This window comes from Brachyistius frenatus, unplaced genomic scaffold (assembly GCF_029030835.1).
Source record: "Brachyistius frenatus isolate BFR_SWC_R1_liver_20210118 unplaced genomic scaffold, ASM2903083v1 Contig_20, whole genome shotgun sequence".
Lineage (NCBI taxonomy): Eukaryota > Metazoa > Chordata > Actinopteri > Embiotocidae > Brachyistius > Brachyistius frenatus.
The window spans coordinates 5,268,933-5,285,897 of NW_027210619.1; the positions used below are offsets into that span (position 1 = coordinate 5,268,933).

Sequence of the window (16,965 nt, forward strand, 5' to 3'; positions counted from 1 at the left end):
ATATCAAGCTGATGCACTCAGAGACTTATGAGATGACTATAAATGTGAAGAGCGGTGTACTGACCAGCTTTCTGAAGTGGGACACCAGGAAGGAGACACAAAATGGCAATAGAAATCTCAATGGTCAGTGTGGGAGCTGTGTTTGTAGTAGTACTGCTGTTCATGGTGCTGATGTGGAGGGACACACGAGTACAGGGAAATCACAACAGAAGAGAGTCTGCAGGTAAATATCTATTTATTCTCTTAATATCTAGTTCATGCTAGCTGTAAAGTATTGAATGGCATAATTATTGAATGTATGACCAACTAATGAACCACTAAAATCCATTATAAATCGAATGAATTTTTACTATTTGTAAACATTTTCTTTATATATTAACTTTGCCTTTTCTAACTCTGTCTAGGAGCTCAATCTAGCCTTCTGCAGTACATCTATCAGATTCTTCCTCGCTCCTCATCTCCCTCCCTCCCAGGCCCTTCCAGCCTCTTCCTTATAGGCAATATGATGGAGCTGACACACAACCATCTACCAATTCACCTCACCAATCTGGCGCAACGCTATGGAAACATTTACCGCCTTAAATGTGGAAACACAAGTAATCATCTATTTATGGATTTTGCACCATTTTCTTACATGAGTTGATGACATGACAACAATGATGTCAACTAAAACTTCAGTTCCAGACATGTTTAATGAGGATCAGATGGCCACCATACCAAAACATTGTATGTTTACTGTGTTGTTGTTTTTTTTAGCCATGGTGGTACTTAATAGTAGTGAAGTAATAAGAGAAGCGCTGGTGAAGAAATGGTCTGACTTTGCTGGGAGGCCGATTTCATACACAGGTAAAGAACTCAGTTCGTTTGGCATGCTTTGTGAGACCCATAGCGTATGCATGTATGTCCTAATGACCTCTCCTCATTTTCATCAGGTGATATTGTGTCTGGAGGAGGACACACCATCTCTCTGGGGGACTATAATGACGAGTGGAAGGCACATCGTCGTCTCGTCCACAGTGCTTTGCAGCGGTGCTGCCAGCAGTCTTTACACGATGTGATAGAGAGACAGGCACTGCATCTGCGAAAGGTACAGAAAAGAAACAAATTATTCACAAGTCAAATATACAGTGTCTTTTCTCTAAAAATACTATAATGTGATGTGAGAGAGCAAACCAAATGTTAGGGTGTTTCCAAAGTGAACACATAAACATGTTTTCTTCACTCTTTAGGTTTTGATGGACTATCAAGGCAGTGCTGTAGATCTCTCAGAGGATTTCACAGTGGCAGCAAGTAATGTCATCACCACTTTGACTTTTGGAAAAGAAGTGAGTAACTTTTCTTCTGTAACTCTGTTTGTACCTTTGAAAACTGGAGATGGACAATAAAAGCTCCATAGTTGTGGCAGACGATTGCTTGTTTATGTTGCCCCTTTTCAGAAGCTTGTGTGGTATGACTGCATTCACAAGTTCTATTCCCTTATTTCATGTCTTTGTTTTTTTCTAGTATGATAAGAGTTCCTCAGAGCTGCAGCAGCTGCACAGCTGTCTGAATGAGATCGTTGCTCTGTGGGGCTCTTTTTGGATTTCGGCTCTGGACTCCTTCCCACTGCTCAGAGTCAGTAAAAAAAAAATCACCATGCTGACTGTAGATCACACGGTATAAAACCACATTTTGAATCAAACGTCACAATATTTGTTCTTTCAAAGAAATTACCCAATCCTGTGTTTGCCCGTCTTCTGAAAGAAGTTGCCTGGAGAGATGAAATTATAAGAACACACCTCAACAATTACAAGGTTAGTGATGTCAAGGTTGAAAAATATTTCTGTTTTGTAAAAGAGAGATATGCTATAGAGATGCTATAGAGAGGTCTAATTATGCTATATTGATCGTCGCAGGTCAGAAAGCAAGGCTTGGTGAGGCTTAATGATTTAATAATAATTATAGTAATACTCGTGTGCAAGAAAAGACAAATGTCAAAATCACACAATTCAAGTCATCTAAAAAAAAAATTCACATTATACACACATTTCAAACTCGAGTTAATTTTCTTTGTGCATGTATCCGGCATGTGTTATTTACCGCATGTTAATTTTTTTTTATCATCCTTTGCTTTGTTATTTGTGCAGTTACAGGACAAAAAAAATGAGGATGCCATCGCAGGATGCCTCCTCCAGGGCCTGGACAAACATCACAACACAGAGCATGGAGGGGTATGTATATACATACTGGACAGGAGAGATGGATTTTGAAAGTTTTGTAAAGTAACAACTTCTTAAATTGATCAAATAATACAATGTTTTTCTTTAATGAACAACATAATGTCTTAATAATTCTGCTAAATAAACATAATCTGGAAATGAAAATTTCGATTACTACATTACATGTCTTCTTTTTTCAGCTCCTAACAGATATTCATGTTCACATGGCAACTGTGGACCTTCTCATCGGGGGAACAGAGACCACGGCATCCTGGCTGAACTGGACTGTGGCCTTCCTACTGCACAGACCAGAGGCACGGCAAAGTTTTACAAACCACAACATTTACAAACCCTGAAGTTTATTTCAGTGTCTCTCTCCTCTCTATTTTAACCTTCAGGTGCAGACTAGCGTGTGTGAGGAGCTGTGCACAGTACTAGAGGGCCGATACCCCAAGTACAGTGACAGACACAGACTCCCTGTCCTGTGCTCCCTGATCAATGAGGTGCTCAGACTCAGGCCAGTTGCCCCTTTGGCGGTGCCACACAGAGCAATCAGAGACAGCAGGTCAGCTGAGGGGATGAATCTATGATTTGTATTCTTTTATTGATAAGGGCTGAGACTTGTTTTAAGAATGGTAACATGGTGGTTCGATAGAGAGAAGTTTCCAAATCTGCCATAAACCCATAGTGCAGGAGGAATCATCAATTAAAACATCACATATTCAAACTGCTTTGGTGCAAATTCCTACATAGAACATGGTTGCTCAGAAAAAAATTGCCTTGAACTTTTTTAAAGCAATAATACAAAACCTGGATATCCTGCCGACCTTGAAATGTCCCTGTGCATGAAAAAATTACTTCATTCCTGCAAACCAGCAACAGAATGAACAAATAAATGAACTAAAAATCACCAAAATTGTGTTCATACAAAAAGTGTGCAGAAATCTGTAAGAAAATATAATTCTATATGTTAATATATTATTATGTATTGATATATTGTATACTTGGGTCATGTTGGGACTATAACATTAACCTAAAAACAATTTATTTCTAGTTAAGTCAGTGAACAGATTTACACAATGATCACTTGGTTAGGTGTACAAAAATTTTGTTGATATTTTTCACAGCATAATACTTGATAATACTGTTTTTACTCCCCCACATCTTTAGTATTGCAGGTTATTTCATCCCTAAGAATACAGTCATCATTCCTAATCTTTTTGGAGCTCACCACGACCCTGCAGTTTGGTCTGACCCGTATTGCTTCAAGCCAGGTACGGCTGTAAATGTAGGGTGAAGTGCATTCCTTTCATTTGGCTCAGCAGGTCTCAAATAAAGTGGCTACTCTCTCTCTCTCTTTCAGAGCGCTTTCTGGAAGGAGGAGGAGGCTCCACCCGTGCCCTGATCCCTTTTGGAGGGGGGGCTCGGCTCTGCCTGGGGGAGTCAGTTGCCAAAATGGAGCTCTTTCTGTTAACTGCCTACTTACTGAGAGATTTCCAGTTCATCCCTGCAGAGAGCAAGACCTCGCTGCCTGACCTGAGAGGAGTTGCCAGTGTTGTGCTCAAGGTCAAGTCCTACAAAGTTATAGCCCATCCAAGACCTGTGACTGATCCCTGAGCTTCAGTTCCTCACATGTTATGTAATTGTGTGCACATGAATGACTTTTTAAAGAGTTCTTTCTTCAGCTGTCTATTTGCTGGTGTTAATTAAAAGAGTAAGTTCATGGACTCATAACAATCAATTTATCGCAGTGATGTATTTGCTGATCACTAAATAACATGTCTAAACCCAGAAAGTTTTTTCTTCTGTAGTACAGTAACACAAGCAAACTTCATTATGGGTACTTGATACTAAGATATAAAATCTGACCTCAACATTTCATGTGGAGAGGGAAAATTACAAGAATAATCAAGCAGGTAATCATAAACATAAACATATTTTCAAGGTGGAAACTGAAGCTAAGGAGACTTGAACACTTTTGATGTCAAACAAAATCTGAATCAACCTGCGTTTTACTGTTAACTGAAGCCACTGATAATTTTGTAACAAAAGTAATCTCTTTTACTGAGCCTGAGAGCACCACCCAGTGGACAAACACTGAACACACTACAGACAGTAAAATTGCTCTGTTGAATATGCTCTGTACACCAACAGGTTAACTATCCTCATCTCTGAGTGGGTATCTGTGGGAAGCATAGGGGGGAAGTGTTTGAATTTTTACCAGTTTACTATCTGATGATATAAAAAAGTGAGTGTATTACATGTAAAACAACAGACGGGACAAATGAAACTCTAATTTGTATAGTTGCCACAATTTTGGCACAAAATTATCAGAATGGAGAACATTAATATAGGTTCCCTTCATGGGCTGGTCGATGTCATTTCCTGAGTGTGTCTTTTGTAAAACTTCTGCTATCACAGGATTTAGCAATAAGCAGGCAAATCTATGCGAAGACATCTTGAGAGAAGAATGGGTTCCTTTTCTTTGTTAGGACTCTGCCTGCTTTCTCTCACAAAGGCGGCCGGTGGACTTCAGTCAACTGGTAATTATGAATATCTATCTATCTATCTATCTATCTATCTATCTATCTATCTATCTATCTATCTATCTATCTATCTATCTATCTATCTATCTATCTATCTATCTATCTATCTATCTATCTATCTATCTATCTATCTATCTATCTATCTATCTATCTATCTATCTATCTATCTATCTATCTATCTATCTATCTATATACTGTATATATAACACATATAAAAGCCTGTTGAATAGTTATTTTTGGCTGTGCCATAATTTTATCCCAGCTGACCTTCTCTATCTGGTGAGGCACTGTCTAATATTAATTCAACTGAATGCTTACTTTTCTTACTTATAATATGATACACTGCAAATTCTAAATAAATTGACCATAAAAAGCAACTTAAATATAAATTATGGTTATGAATTAATAAGTGAATTCACCAGTTCAGTCAGTCAATGAAGGGTCAACAACTGCTCGTGTATGTCAATAATAAATGTGTGTTTAGAAAATCTTATATCAAGTTTATTTATTCAAATGACCAAGAAAATGAAATGCATCCTTTTTATCTTCTCTGACAGATCAGTTGCTGATGTTTGCCACAGAGGGGGATAGTATTACTTTGCCATGTGGTATACCTTCTATTACATCCTGCTCCTCTGTCAACTGGAACATGTCTGGACATTTTGGATTGCCGACTGAGATGGTGAAGGCTGGAAAGGTGACGGTTCCAAACGGCCACAGACACGTCCTGCTAAAGGACTGCTCTCTGGAGATTACTCACCTGGTCCTGAATGATGCACAACTTTACTCCTGCCACAGTGAAACACTCAATTCAAATGTTTCTCTTCAGTTTCTTCAACGTAAGTTCGATTTCCTCGTGCTTTATACCATTTTTAAGAGTAACAGTTACTGACACAGTTGTCACTTATTTTTTCATTCACCAGTAAGTAGGAGCTCAACTGCTGCTGAGGATATGATGGAGCTTCACTGTTCCCTTAATACTTTTAAAGGACACATCGGCTGTACCAACAGCAGAGGGATACATATCAAGTGGAGTGCTGAAGATGACACACCATTAAATGGAAACAGATTTACATTCAGAAATCCATCTGCTTGCTTCTCTAAACTGATCATCAGAAAGAAACTGACAGACCATCGCAGAAAATGGAAATGCAAAATATCTCAGGATGATGTGTTTAAAGCAACCACCAGTTACACAACAACAGTAAAAGGTACTCTACTGGCCAGAATGAAAGATGTGGTTCAATACTATATGTGCAAAGTGTGACTAGTTCCCTCTTTTACCCAGATGGCCTGGAGGAAGTGTTTTCTGTGGTTGGTGAGTCAGTTTCACTGCCTTGTAACAACACTTCCCCTCTTGATTTGAGAGGCAGCACGGAGTGGGCAATGCATGACAAAACAAAACATTTTCATGTGACTAAAGACTCATCATTAGTCATTGATAAAGTGAGAGCTTTGCATGCTGGAGACTACCAATGTTCAGAGTCCATGGGTCAACAAAAGGTGCTCAACAGAGTCAGGCTGCATACCCTGGACAGTAAGTGCTTAAGTCCCAAAACAGAACATGAAAAGACAGACGTCACAGCTATTAAAATATCTCTCCTCTTCTTTGTCTTCACAGTTACTGCAGATTCAGGAGGAGATCACCTCACCTTGACTTGTGTGCTTAGTTGCGCTAAAGGATGTGAAGAAGACTTCAATTTAACTTGGTCTGGAAGTAACCATGAAGACTGGCAGAGCACATTAATGGCAGTCAATAACACCCTTATAAAGAAGGTGTTTCTCCCAACGAGATCAGATGAAATAACTTGCTCTGTGCGTCGAGAGGGTGCTCTGATGGCATCAAAGAAATGGCGCTCTGTTAACCGTAAGTGTGCACTGTGGTATTGTTGTCTTTTTTCCTGAATAAAACCCATGCGTAAGACAAAATACATTCTGTTTCCAAGTAAACTAGAAAGATTATAATATTTTAATGTCCTCAGCTCTGCAAACACCTGCATGGTTAGGCCTTCCTCTAGGCCTCCTGATGTGCCTAGGGGCTGGAGGACTCTACATCTGCATGAAGAGGAAGCACAACAAGGACGCAGGTACAGAATCTGGTTGAGGGATCATACATCCAGACCACAACTATTTTATAATAATGATTTGATAGCCTTGATGAAAATGAATAATAATAATAATAATAATAATAATAATAATGACAATGTTTTCCTATCTCTCTATTTACAGCAAATGAACAGTCAAGTATGGGAATGGTGAGATGAAACAAAAAAACGATATAATGCTGAAAATAGTTTAAAAAACTTTTCATTTGTCTCAAGCTGTAATGTCCTCACATACTCACATCACTATTCTTCCTCCTCACAGACTCATGTTTATGAAATGGTTCAGGATGTAAATAATGAGGAACCACAAAGACAACTCAAAAGAGAAGCAGCCCCCACAGTGGAGAGTTCCTATGATTTATTACAGGTTGTAAACTAAAGGGACATAACAGTATGTCCTCAATTCAATCTTGATACAGTAAAGACTTCTTATCATCAGCACTATAAAAATACAGTTTTTAAAGGAAATTTGTTCTTGTAACAGACAGAAACAGATCAGGGTTTATGACTCCTTTGCCATGATTATGCATCGTCATACAGATATGTGTGAAAACTGAATAAAAGATTTTATTCAAAGACTACATTATAAGCATGTCTCCATTAATTTGAACAATACAGATGATTAGATCTAATAACGCAAACTGGATGATAAGGTAAAAGTTACATATTACACATTTTACATAAGGCAGATCCAGTTTAGGTGGCAAGTGCGTGAATTTTACGTGAAAATTCTTCTTCTTTTTCTTGGCCAGACTTCAAATAATTACCAATGGACTGCAATGACAAAGAGAAAATAATTTTCTTTTACTATTTATGAATATGATAAGGGTCTAAATATGATTCCATAATATAAGTTACTGTATGATTACTTACAAGTACATGTGCTTCCATCTGTAAACTGGCAAAGACTGTTCATTTGTGGGTTTGCAGCATCTGTGAAATAACGATAATAAACAAAAAGTTCTCACGGCAGAATTGAACAAAGCAAGAAACATCAGTAAACTTAAACAAGGTAATGAGGAAGTAATGTGTCACTCACCGTGGGGAAGTGGAAGATGCACACTCTCATACAGATGCAGAGACTCTATTAACGAGAAAATGTTCACCTAAGATCACACTTCACTAAGCTCTTTCATGTGCCATACTAACCTGCTGTAAAGACGGCTCAAACCTGGAGTGTAACTCTGGAGTTGCTCCGTGGCTCTCTGGGTGTTACGCCTGCGGTGAATGAACAATCCAATCAGTGCAGCAATTAGGATGACCCCAAAAATTAAGGAGGCCACAACTGCAATCAAAGTTTCTCCGCCCTCTTCCTTGTTGTCCGATGCACTCTCACTAGCTGTCAGTGTTGGGGTAAACAGGAAGCAAATTGAATGAGTTACAGAACCACCATTGACAATTGATTCAATTGAATTTATATGTAAAATACTGAAAACAAACAGACCTTGCTGAGTTTTTGTTGCAATAACAGGAACCGTTGTGGCCACAAAAGCATTCTCCTCTTCATTAAATTAACAGAAATGGTAAACAGGAGTTATGCATATTATCATTTGTTTAAGTGATAATAACTAATATAATAGATAAAAGTCTGACCTTGGACAAGTAGATTGATGTCAAAGCATCGCTGAGTTTGTCCAAGCACGTAATGACATCGATACCAACCGCTGTCACTGGTGGTCACAGACAGGATAGCCAAAGATGTGCCGTTAATTGTATGCCTTTCAGAGGGGACAAATTCACGTTTGTTCCCTTTCACTATTGCCCATGTGGTATTTTGGGGTCCCTGCTGTCCTGATGTTATGTTCCCTGGGCAGTCCAGCCTCGCAGGCGTGCTGGGCGCTGCCTTCACTGCTGGAAGGATTTTGCAGTCTGAAAGATCATGTGATAAATGAGTGACATTGATTTGTAAAATAGATAAATAAATGAATGGAAAACATTTGTTTTACCTTTTATTCTTAAAGATATGGATTTGACCAGAAGACGGTCCCATCCTTGCCAGATTTCATAGCTGTACAGTCCTCCATCAGATTTTTGTAATTTTGTCAGAAAAAGACACATTTGTCCATTTCCATCAGCTTCCCATCTTACACGTTTGGCATCACGGGATGTATTTGGCCACACAAATATATCCTCCCTCTGATTGATATCCGTGGTAACCTTTATCCATTTGACTCTGTAGCAGCTCTTTGGGTCCATTACATTTGAAGGTAAACAAGAGAGAGCCACATCTTCTTCTTTAAGAGCTGACACAGTTTCAGGCGGTAGCGAGGTAGCTAAAATAAGGACAATGTAACGTATAGACATAAAACATATAACAAGTGTTAGAACTACATACTATATGTCGGATGTTTCGATAGATTCCAAAGCAAGCAGGGTCAGAAGAGCAAGACATAATTCAAGATTTATAGCATGTATTGAAATTTTTTTTTTTTTCCATTATTTATCAAATAGACAGTTAAAGTTCAATCACAGATCAACATCTGGTATATACTTAATACACTAATTGTCTACTGAGAAGAAAACTGTGTGATATATATTTATGATACAATTTGGTTAATAAATTATCGAGTAACCTACTCACCTCTGTATTCTGATATTAACAGAAGTAATGAAAAAAGAGCCTGCGTATAAACATGTGCCATTCTCTGTATGTAACACAGCGAGTCAAGAGACAAAAGGTTATTCTCCTCTAAACTCTATATTTATTCAATCTCAGTTCCTATAATTACACAGAAGTCTCAATTTGGAACTACCTGGACAGTCAAACTTTACGATTGTTAACTAAGTAACAGTCCCACCGTGTGGCGAGAATAAAACATTACATCAACTTGACCACTGACCACAAGAGCACGTTTTGTTGTCAGGTTATTAATTGAGCCCACATTTACATTTTGGTGGGGAAAGTGAGAGAGTAGCACTTATAGTCACTAGTCACTCTGGTGCCTTTGAGCAATGCATTTGACTTCCAACTGTCTATGATAAAGGAAAGACAGAAAGGAAAGACAGAAAGACAGAAAGAAAGAAAGAAAGAAAGAAAGAAAGAAAGAAAGAAAGAAAGAAAGAAAGAAAGAAAGAAAGAAAGAAAGAAAGAAAGAAAGAAAGAAAGAAAGAAAGAAAGAAAGAAAGAAAGAAAGAAAGAAAGAAAAACTAATTCCTGAAAGATAAAAGTCTACTGTTTTTCAAACATGCCTCTTGCAAGCACATAACTTCTGACAACCAACTTGTATTTGTTTCTATTTTAAAAGACAGTTCTTGTTGCTACATCAGTCTTCCTTCCTTAATTAAAACTTATCTGAACTGATAACGGAAAGGAAACATAACATATAGCTTTGAATAAGCTCAGCCTGGCCATTACACAGCAGAGCCTGTATGAAAACTTCTCTGACTGAGCAACACAGGAGTACTTTTTTACACCATGTCTGGTGAAATTCAGACAAAGTGGAAATGTTATTATTTGCATCATGCACTTGACCTCTATTTGCTGCTGTCTTAAATACAACAGAGGAACCTCACAATTGTGAACTGAAACTCTGTCACTTCCCTTCCTCTTCTGGCTCGATATACTGAAACGCCATCACAACTTTTCACTGTCAGTGCTGGTTTCACAGTTTCTCTGCACTGTTCACAACAATGGACAACAGTGTTCAAGGTTAGTTTGACTTTTCCTGCTGAGACTGTTCTATTGTATTAAAACTCATTTAACCAGTGATGATAAAACTCTGAATTCCATATTTTTAAATGGGTAATTTGTGAGATTTCTGTGCATTGAATGTTGTTGCTGATTATTGTTTCACAGGAGGTAAAGCATATGGTTTCCGGAAGTGTCAACAAGAAGAAAAACTGAACTCTATCAATGAGGTGAGCAGAACTAATAGTCTAATTGATATCTTTTAGAAACGCTACCTAGTAATAACTAGGATGTTTTTACAAACAGGGGCTTGATAAAAAAAAAAATATTATACATGTGTGAAGTTGAAAATAATGTCACATGTATTCGTTTTTAATCATTTATCTATCACATCCTTAGGCCTTTCTCTCAGATCCCCAGTATGCAGAAGAGGAAGACCTGACTTCAAAGCTCGAAATGTTTAAAAGTGAGTATTCAAGGGCTACTAAGAACTCTTCAGGTCATTGTTTTAATATTTGCACTGTCATAGATGTTGGTATGACTTTATATTTGTTTGTATTACAGAAAAATACATGGAGTTTGATCTAAATGACAAAGGGGACATAAGTAAGGCCACAGTAAACAACGTTTGCTTTCAGAAGTGACTCACTCATGACAAGATATTAAACATATCAGCACTTTTTGACTTGTTTTCTTTGTGACACCCATTTTATTTTCATTTTTTTTTTAGATATAATGGGATTAAAACGAATGCTAGAAAAAATTGGATTGGCCAAGACTCACTTAGAACTGAAAAAGATGATGTCGGAAGTGGTTGGGGGTGCATCAAAAGACACTTTCAGCTACAGTGACTTCCTGAATATGATGCTGGGGAAAAGAAATGCAATTCTGAAGCTGTGAGTATGACATGCTCGGTAATTCAGAGAATAGGTGGAGACTAAAGTTGGGTCGCAAATGGATTAGGGTTAGAGGAGGATTAAATTCCCAAATTCTTGAAATGTTGCTGAAATGTTTATGATCATGGCCTCAATCTTAAATCTCTCTGCTCAAATTACAAGATTGGTAGTAAAAAATAGCTTGTTTCTTGATCTCAATACACAAGGTAAAACCTGTAAGCAAAATATATTGGTTTAAAAAAACAAAAAATGTCCAATAACTGTTTACTAAAAACAAACCAATCTGTAATGTCTAAATCTGTCTAAAGTTTACAATAATGTAAATAAGGTCAAATATTTTTGTTTTTTTTTCATTTAAGGATCTTGATGTTTGAAGGCATTGGAAAGGAGCAGGAGCAGAAAGATGTTGGACCACCGACTCGCAAAACTTTTTCAGATCTGCCCTGAAGGATCTCTCCATCTGGGCTGAAAATTAATGAGCCTTATTTTCTTTTCAGTATTAAAAAAATGTCTTAATATTTCAACATTTGTGCCAATTGGAGAAAACATGAAACACATTGTAAAATGTGAAACTTTATGCAATGGAATCTACAAAAAAAAATATGTATTGCTTTAGCTGTTTAATTAAATGCAAAATGTAACTTAATGATGTATTGAAAGTACATTGGAGTCGCCTTTATCACGTGTGGCAAAAATAAACTACTACCTAAGAAAGGGAATATCACGTAATACAGAAGATCAGTTAAGGTTTAAAAAATATTTCTAAGACACCTACGAGACTAAAACAATTACTGGTTGTTATGATAACTTTGTTGGAAATGTATTAAAATGGGAAAGGAAAAAAAAAAGTTTTGTGTTCCTGTTCTTACTGATATGGGTTTTTAAGTCAAACAACATTGCGACACATTTCCTTTCACTGCAATGTGGAACATTATGAGGAACTTTATTTTGAAATTTCAGGATGACCGGATTTTGTCATCAATCCGGGAAGAGAGGACAAACCAGCCAAGCTTGCAAGTTGATGTGTTAATTAATACAGGGAAGGGTGAGTAAAAGTGATTCTCTGTAAACAATTATATACACAAATTGGCAGCACTTTAAAAAAAAAACACGTCGTTGTTGTTGTTGTTGTAATGATTAACTGGCACACCATCGGTATTATATTACGTGCAAACACGAGCGCTAGCCTGCAAGCTACGCGCGCTAACGCAGGTTGGTGAGGGGAAACTCGAGGTGAATTAAAGATCACGTACGCCAAAAATAACACTTTTTATTCAAACCTCAGATATGTCAGGTTCCGTTTGTTGTGCCTACGGCGGAATGTAATGTTAAATTCGTGTTTGTAAAGTTTTTTTTGTGTTTTTTTTTTTTGTCAATCGCATCTCCAGACGGTGTTACGCCGAAATCTGCGACCCATCAAATTGTGCGAGCACAATTAACGCTGCAGTTTGCAGAATCTGACGGATCACAGATTTTTTTGGTGCGAGACTTGAGGCCTTTTTTATAAAAACACGTGTGCATGTAAAATGGTTCACTTGCAACTCTGCGTTGGTTTGCCAGGAGGATGAGCAGCTCAGAGGAGGTGTCCTGGATATCGTGGTTCTGTGGACTCAGAGGGAATGAGTTCTTCTGCGAGGTCGGTCTCTCTCTTTCTCTCTCTCTCAAATTGGGAATAAAGAATCCGACACAATCCAGTCAAAAACTTTTTTTTTTTTAAAGCACACCACAGCATGCCTTTCGCAGACCTTTAGTATCGCATGTTGACAGGACGTATTGAAGTATAATTTATAATCAGAGAGGAAAAACGGCCTCTTCCCCCGGATTCCCCAACCTCTCTGATATTCCCCACCCTCTCTGATATTCCCCTGTCAACACTTTAAAATGTTCGTGGCCATTTTTTTTTAAATTTTTTATTGTTTCCTTGTGTGGAAAATGGCAGATAAACAAATAATTAATCGGCAAGTGCTTTGATAAACTATTATGTGAAACCTTTCTAGCAAAATGAACCTTTGTCACTGACAGCTTTTCTCTGTTTTATATGATAGTAAACTGAATATTTTGTATTAATTTAGTGCACCACCACAGCAAAACATCGCCTCCACTTTATGTTTAGCATTAGAAACCCAGCTCTAATCAAAACTAGAAAACAGGCCCGAAGCACTACAGCCCTTTAAAATTAGAGAGGAAACACTGGACGCTTTGTTATTGTAATATTTCACTTAATGTTAATTTAAATGCCCGTTGGACGGGTATTGCCAAATAGCTTTTTTTTGTTTTGTTTTATTTACAACACTCCAGAAGTCTTGGACTTATTATCCTCTTTGTTCAACGCTGTAGTATTTGGTGTTTGAAAATGTCACTTTGGAATTTGAGAAATTATATAACATTTATAGTATTGAGTTTAAACTAAATAAAAAATATATAAAGCACGTAAAGTATAAAGTGCCTATAATCTCGGGCACTTAAAATACTAAGGTCTAATTTTAACGCTGGCAGCCTCTAACTAATCCTGTTAAGCTCTTATGTAATGTCTCCACATCAGTGTTCTGTAGTAATGTCCTGCTGCAACAGTAATGAAGGCCATTAATAGCCATTGATTATCTTCTACTGCTGTATTGCAGGTCGATGAAGACTACATACAAGACAAGTTTAACCTGACAGGTTTGAATGAACAGGTGCCTCACTATCGTCAGGCTCTGGACATGATCCTCGACCTGGAGCCAGGTGAGATTTTTTTTTTAGTAGTACAAAGTAGCAGTTAGATAAATCAGTAACGTTGGTTGAACTGCCTGAATCGCTTTTATTCTGACAGATGAGGAACTTGAAGATAACCCGAACCAGAGCGACTTGATAGAGCAGGCAGCAGAGATGCTCTACGGGCTAATACATGCACGTTACATCCTCACAAACAGAGGCATTGCACAAATGGTAGGCGATTACCCAATCATTTCTTACGTGCTCCATAACATGATCATCACCAGTTGTTTCTAAATTGTGTTGTTTTCCCCAGCTGGAAAAGTATCAACAAGGGGATTTTGGCTATTGCCCCAGAGTCTATTGTGAGAATCAGCCAATGCTTCCTATTGGTAAGTCTGACTTCTTAACCTTCACATTAAACAGTGTTTTCGTCACTCAAGAACTATGCAGCACTTTGTGACCTTTGTCATGAAGAAACCCTCCTTAATCATTTCTCTCCTGCCTGCTGCAGGTTTGTCAGACATCCCAGGAGAAGCAATGGTGAAGCTTTATTGCCCAAAGTGCATGGATGTGTACACCCCAAAATCCTCCAGACACCACCACACAGATGGAGCCTATTTTGGCACAGGGTTCCCTCACATGCTGTTCATGGTGCACCCAGAGTACCGTCCAAAGCGACCAGCCAACCAGTTTGTGCCCAGGTTAGTTCTGATGTCCTTAATTATTATTATTACTTTTACTACTTTTTGGTGTTTTGTTTTTTTAAATGACTGGGGACAAGTTTGTCGTAGACTACTGGGTATTAAACTTTTTAACACGCAAACTTTAAAAATGTAATTAAATTATTAAAGAAAACATTTTTCACATGGCATGCTTTCGCAGTCTTTTGACCTATCATAAGGAGCCCGAACATGTTCTCCTAACATTTTCCATGTTAGGGGAAACATGGACAATGTTTCCCCAAAATTGTTTCAACTGTGACGCAGCACCACTTCAGGTCTTCATCCATCAGTGAACATATTTGTTCATTTTTTTTCTACTTGCTAATATCAGGGAGTACTGTTAAAAAAAAAAAAAAAAAAAAATACAATCTGCCTATAACACAATAATAATAGTCCAAAATTGTGTAAAAATAGTTTTCTAGTTTTTGCTAAATAACATAAAATGTCCTCCAACCATGTTGATGCCCTTTTGGTGTCAAAATGTAGTTGTCAATTAGTTAAAAGTAAATCCGCTGCCGGTGTGTACAAATCATGGACTGTTTACAAAAGTGGGCGTTGCTTCCGGGCCTGAAAAATTAGGCCAATTCGGAAGTGCCTTAAAATGCAATACCACCGAGTGCCGTTAGAGGTTGGCTCAAAAAAGGCTCTGGCTCCGTAGACTTCCATTCAAACTCTCACTGTGGTGCCATTTGCTAAAGTCGTTACTTCTTATTAGTTTTCTGGTGGACCATCTGACAATAATTCCATTATTAATTGGATATTGGGCTTCAAAAAGTGGTATGTTTTGGGGGTTAGGGGGTGTCTGTTTGACAGGCCTGTGGTGCAGTCATGTTTTTGCAAGAGGTGGGCGGGCCTAGTGTCCTCAGTTTCGCCATCAGATTGAGCTGTAGCCTCAAATTTCAAATGCAACCAAGTCATTGATCTCAGAAAATGCTAATTATTTTTGTCCAGAAGTTGATTGTGTTTTTTTGTGTTTCTTTTTAGGCTATATGGTTTCAAAATTCACCCAATGGCTTATCAACTCCAACTTCAGGCTGCGTCAAGTTTCAAGAGCCCAGTCAAGACAATTCGCTAGAAGTCAGCTTTGACAAAGACCGTGGACTCAAAATTGTTGTTGTTTACTACTTGTTTGAAAAGAATTGATTATATATTCCCAATAAATACCCGTAGTTATCAAAACTCACCTCTGTGTTGATAGACACTTTCAGATTCAGCCATTTCTTCTCATTTGGTGAAACGGTTGAAGTTTAAGCAAGTTAGTTTTTTTCTGTATGAGAAATGCTACTATTCCTTGAGGGGAGATCTCCTGATACAGTGTTCAACCTCAACTGATTGTCTTACAACATTTTATGGTTGTTTCTAAACAGAAAAGTGACTTTTACTCTGTCTGCCTGATGGCTAAATGGCAGGTGATTGAATGTAACGGGAAACTGTGGCACCAGACCCAGACAGCTTTGCCTTATCAGTGACCGTCTGTCAAGACTTCTGACAGAATTGTGAGAACTGAATGTGAAAGAATACAGAAAGTTGAGATTTTTGAGGATCAAATAGTTTCATAATATTACATTCAGTTTCAAGTTGATTGAAATGCAGTGTCAAACTAAATATTTTCAAATTTTACTCTTCAAACTTTGAATGCGGATATTGACTTTTAATATTACAAATTCAAATTAAGAAATTCAAATTTAGTTTTATAATGCAGTTATTCAAGTTGGACAATTCAAACATAAATGCTTCAAATTCAGTTTCTAGTAAAACATTTTTCTGCCTAGAGGTGAATGGTCCAAGACTTTGATGAAAGCAATATGTGTAAATGTGATCTGTAACTATTTCCAAAGCAAATAAATACCAAATTAGATTGAAAAAAACAACTTAGTTTTAAAATGTACCTGTGCTTAATTGCAATTTTATTATTGTTTAGTTTCCTAGGAATTCAGTAACTGTGCTTAATGGTTTACACAACTGTAATACTATTTTCCAGACATTACTGTACTTGTAGTCTCATGTTTACATGATTATGGTATAACAATCTAGATGTGACAGTTTATCCTCTTCGAGTGCAGTGTTAAACATGCAGCAACACCCACTGCGGAGCGAGTGAATGGAATTAAATATTTATTTCTTACCAAGATCCCCTACTTTTGTGTTGCATGTTTCACAAACAGACAGCCTG

The 16,965-nt window shown here is 37.6% G+C and overlaps 5 protein-coding genes across 6 annotated transcripts; 4 read left to right on the top strand and 1 right to left on the bottom strand.

The window, feature by feature from the left end:
• Positions 1-102: 102 nt before the first annotated feature.
• cyp21a2 (cytochrome P450, family 21, subfamily A, polypeptide 2) lies at positions 103-3,815 on the top strand. Its single transcript, XM_069695544.1, has 12 exons — positions 103-223; positions 405-596; positions 757-846; positions 933-1,087; positions 1,230-1,325; positions 1,504-1,614; positions 1,707-1,793; positions 2,127-2,210; positions 2,399-2,512; positions 2,597-2,763; positions 3,369-3,472; positions 3,562-3,815. The coding sequence occupies exons 1-12, from the start codon at positions 103-105 to the stop codon at positions 3,813-3,815; spliced, it is 1,575 nt and encodes a 524-aa protein (XP_069551645.1).
• Positions 3,816-4,403: 588 nt separating this feature from the next.
• On the top strand, positions 4,404-7,401 carry LOC138619254 (uncharacterized). Of its 2 annotated transcripts, none has more exons than XM_069695546.1 (8): positions 4,404-4,741; positions 5,302-5,583; positions 5,668-5,955; positions 6,033-6,062; positions 6,366-6,611; positions 6,727-6,831; positions 6,974-6,999; positions 7,112-7,401. In XM_069695546.1, the coding sequence occupies exons 1-8, from the start codon at positions 4,645-4,647 to the stop codon at positions 7,226-7,228; spliced, it is 1,191 nt and encodes a 396-aa protein (XP_069551647.1). In that variant the 5' UTR covers positions 4,404-4,644; the 3' UTR covers positions 7,229-7,401. The 2 variants fall into 2 exon arrangements, with proteins under 2 accessions (XP_069551647.1, XP_069551646.1); XM_069695545.1 differs by having other exon boundaries at positions 6,033-6,281; positions 7,112-7,228.
• On the bottom strand, positions 7,399-9,487 carry LOC138619255 (uncharacterized). The gene is made up of 8 exons (XM_069695547.1): positions 9,431-9,487; positions 8,796-9,122; positions 8,443-8,718; positions 8,294-8,350; positions 8,021-8,188; positions 7,889-7,933; positions 7,723-7,782; positions 7,399-7,623 (listed from the first exon to the last, which is right to left on the bottom strand). Exons 2-8 carry the CDS (start codon positions 9,043-9,045, stop codon positions 7,613-7,615), a joined length of 867 nt encoding a protein of 288 aa, XP_069551648.1. The 5' UTR covers positions 9,046-9,122; positions 9,431-9,487; the 3' UTR covers positions 7,399-7,612.
• A 912-nt stretch (positions 9,488-10,399) lies between these two features.
• On the top strand, positions 10,400-12,222 carry LOC138619599 (allograft inflammatory factor 1-like). Its single transcript, XM_069696220.1, has 6 exons — positions 10,400-10,498; positions 10,646-10,707; positions 10,877-10,943; positions 11,042-11,083; positions 11,208-11,373; positions 11,733-12,222. The coding sequence occupies exons 1-6, from the start codon at positions 10,480-10,482 to the stop codon at positions 11,818-11,820; spliced, it is 444 nt and encodes a 147-aa protein (XP_069552321.1). The 5' UTR covers positions 10,400-10,479; the 3' UTR covers positions 11,821-12,222.
• A 112-nt stretch (positions 12,223-12,334) lies between these two features.
• On the top strand, positions 12,335-16,921 carry LOC138619598 (casein kinase II subunit beta). The gene is made up of 7 exons (XM_069696219.1): positions 12,335-12,418; positions 12,934-13,009; positions 13,995-14,097; positions 14,186-14,301; positions 14,384-14,459; positions 14,582-14,771; positions 15,777-16,921. Exons 2-7 carry the CDS (start codon positions 12,938-12,940, stop codon positions 15,865-15,867), a joined length of 648 nt encoding a protein of 215 aa, XP_069552320.1. The 5' UTR covers positions 12,335-12,418; positions 12,934-12,937; the 3' UTR covers positions 15,868-16,921.
• The last annotated feature ends 44 nt before the right edge of the window (positions 16,922-16,965 follow it).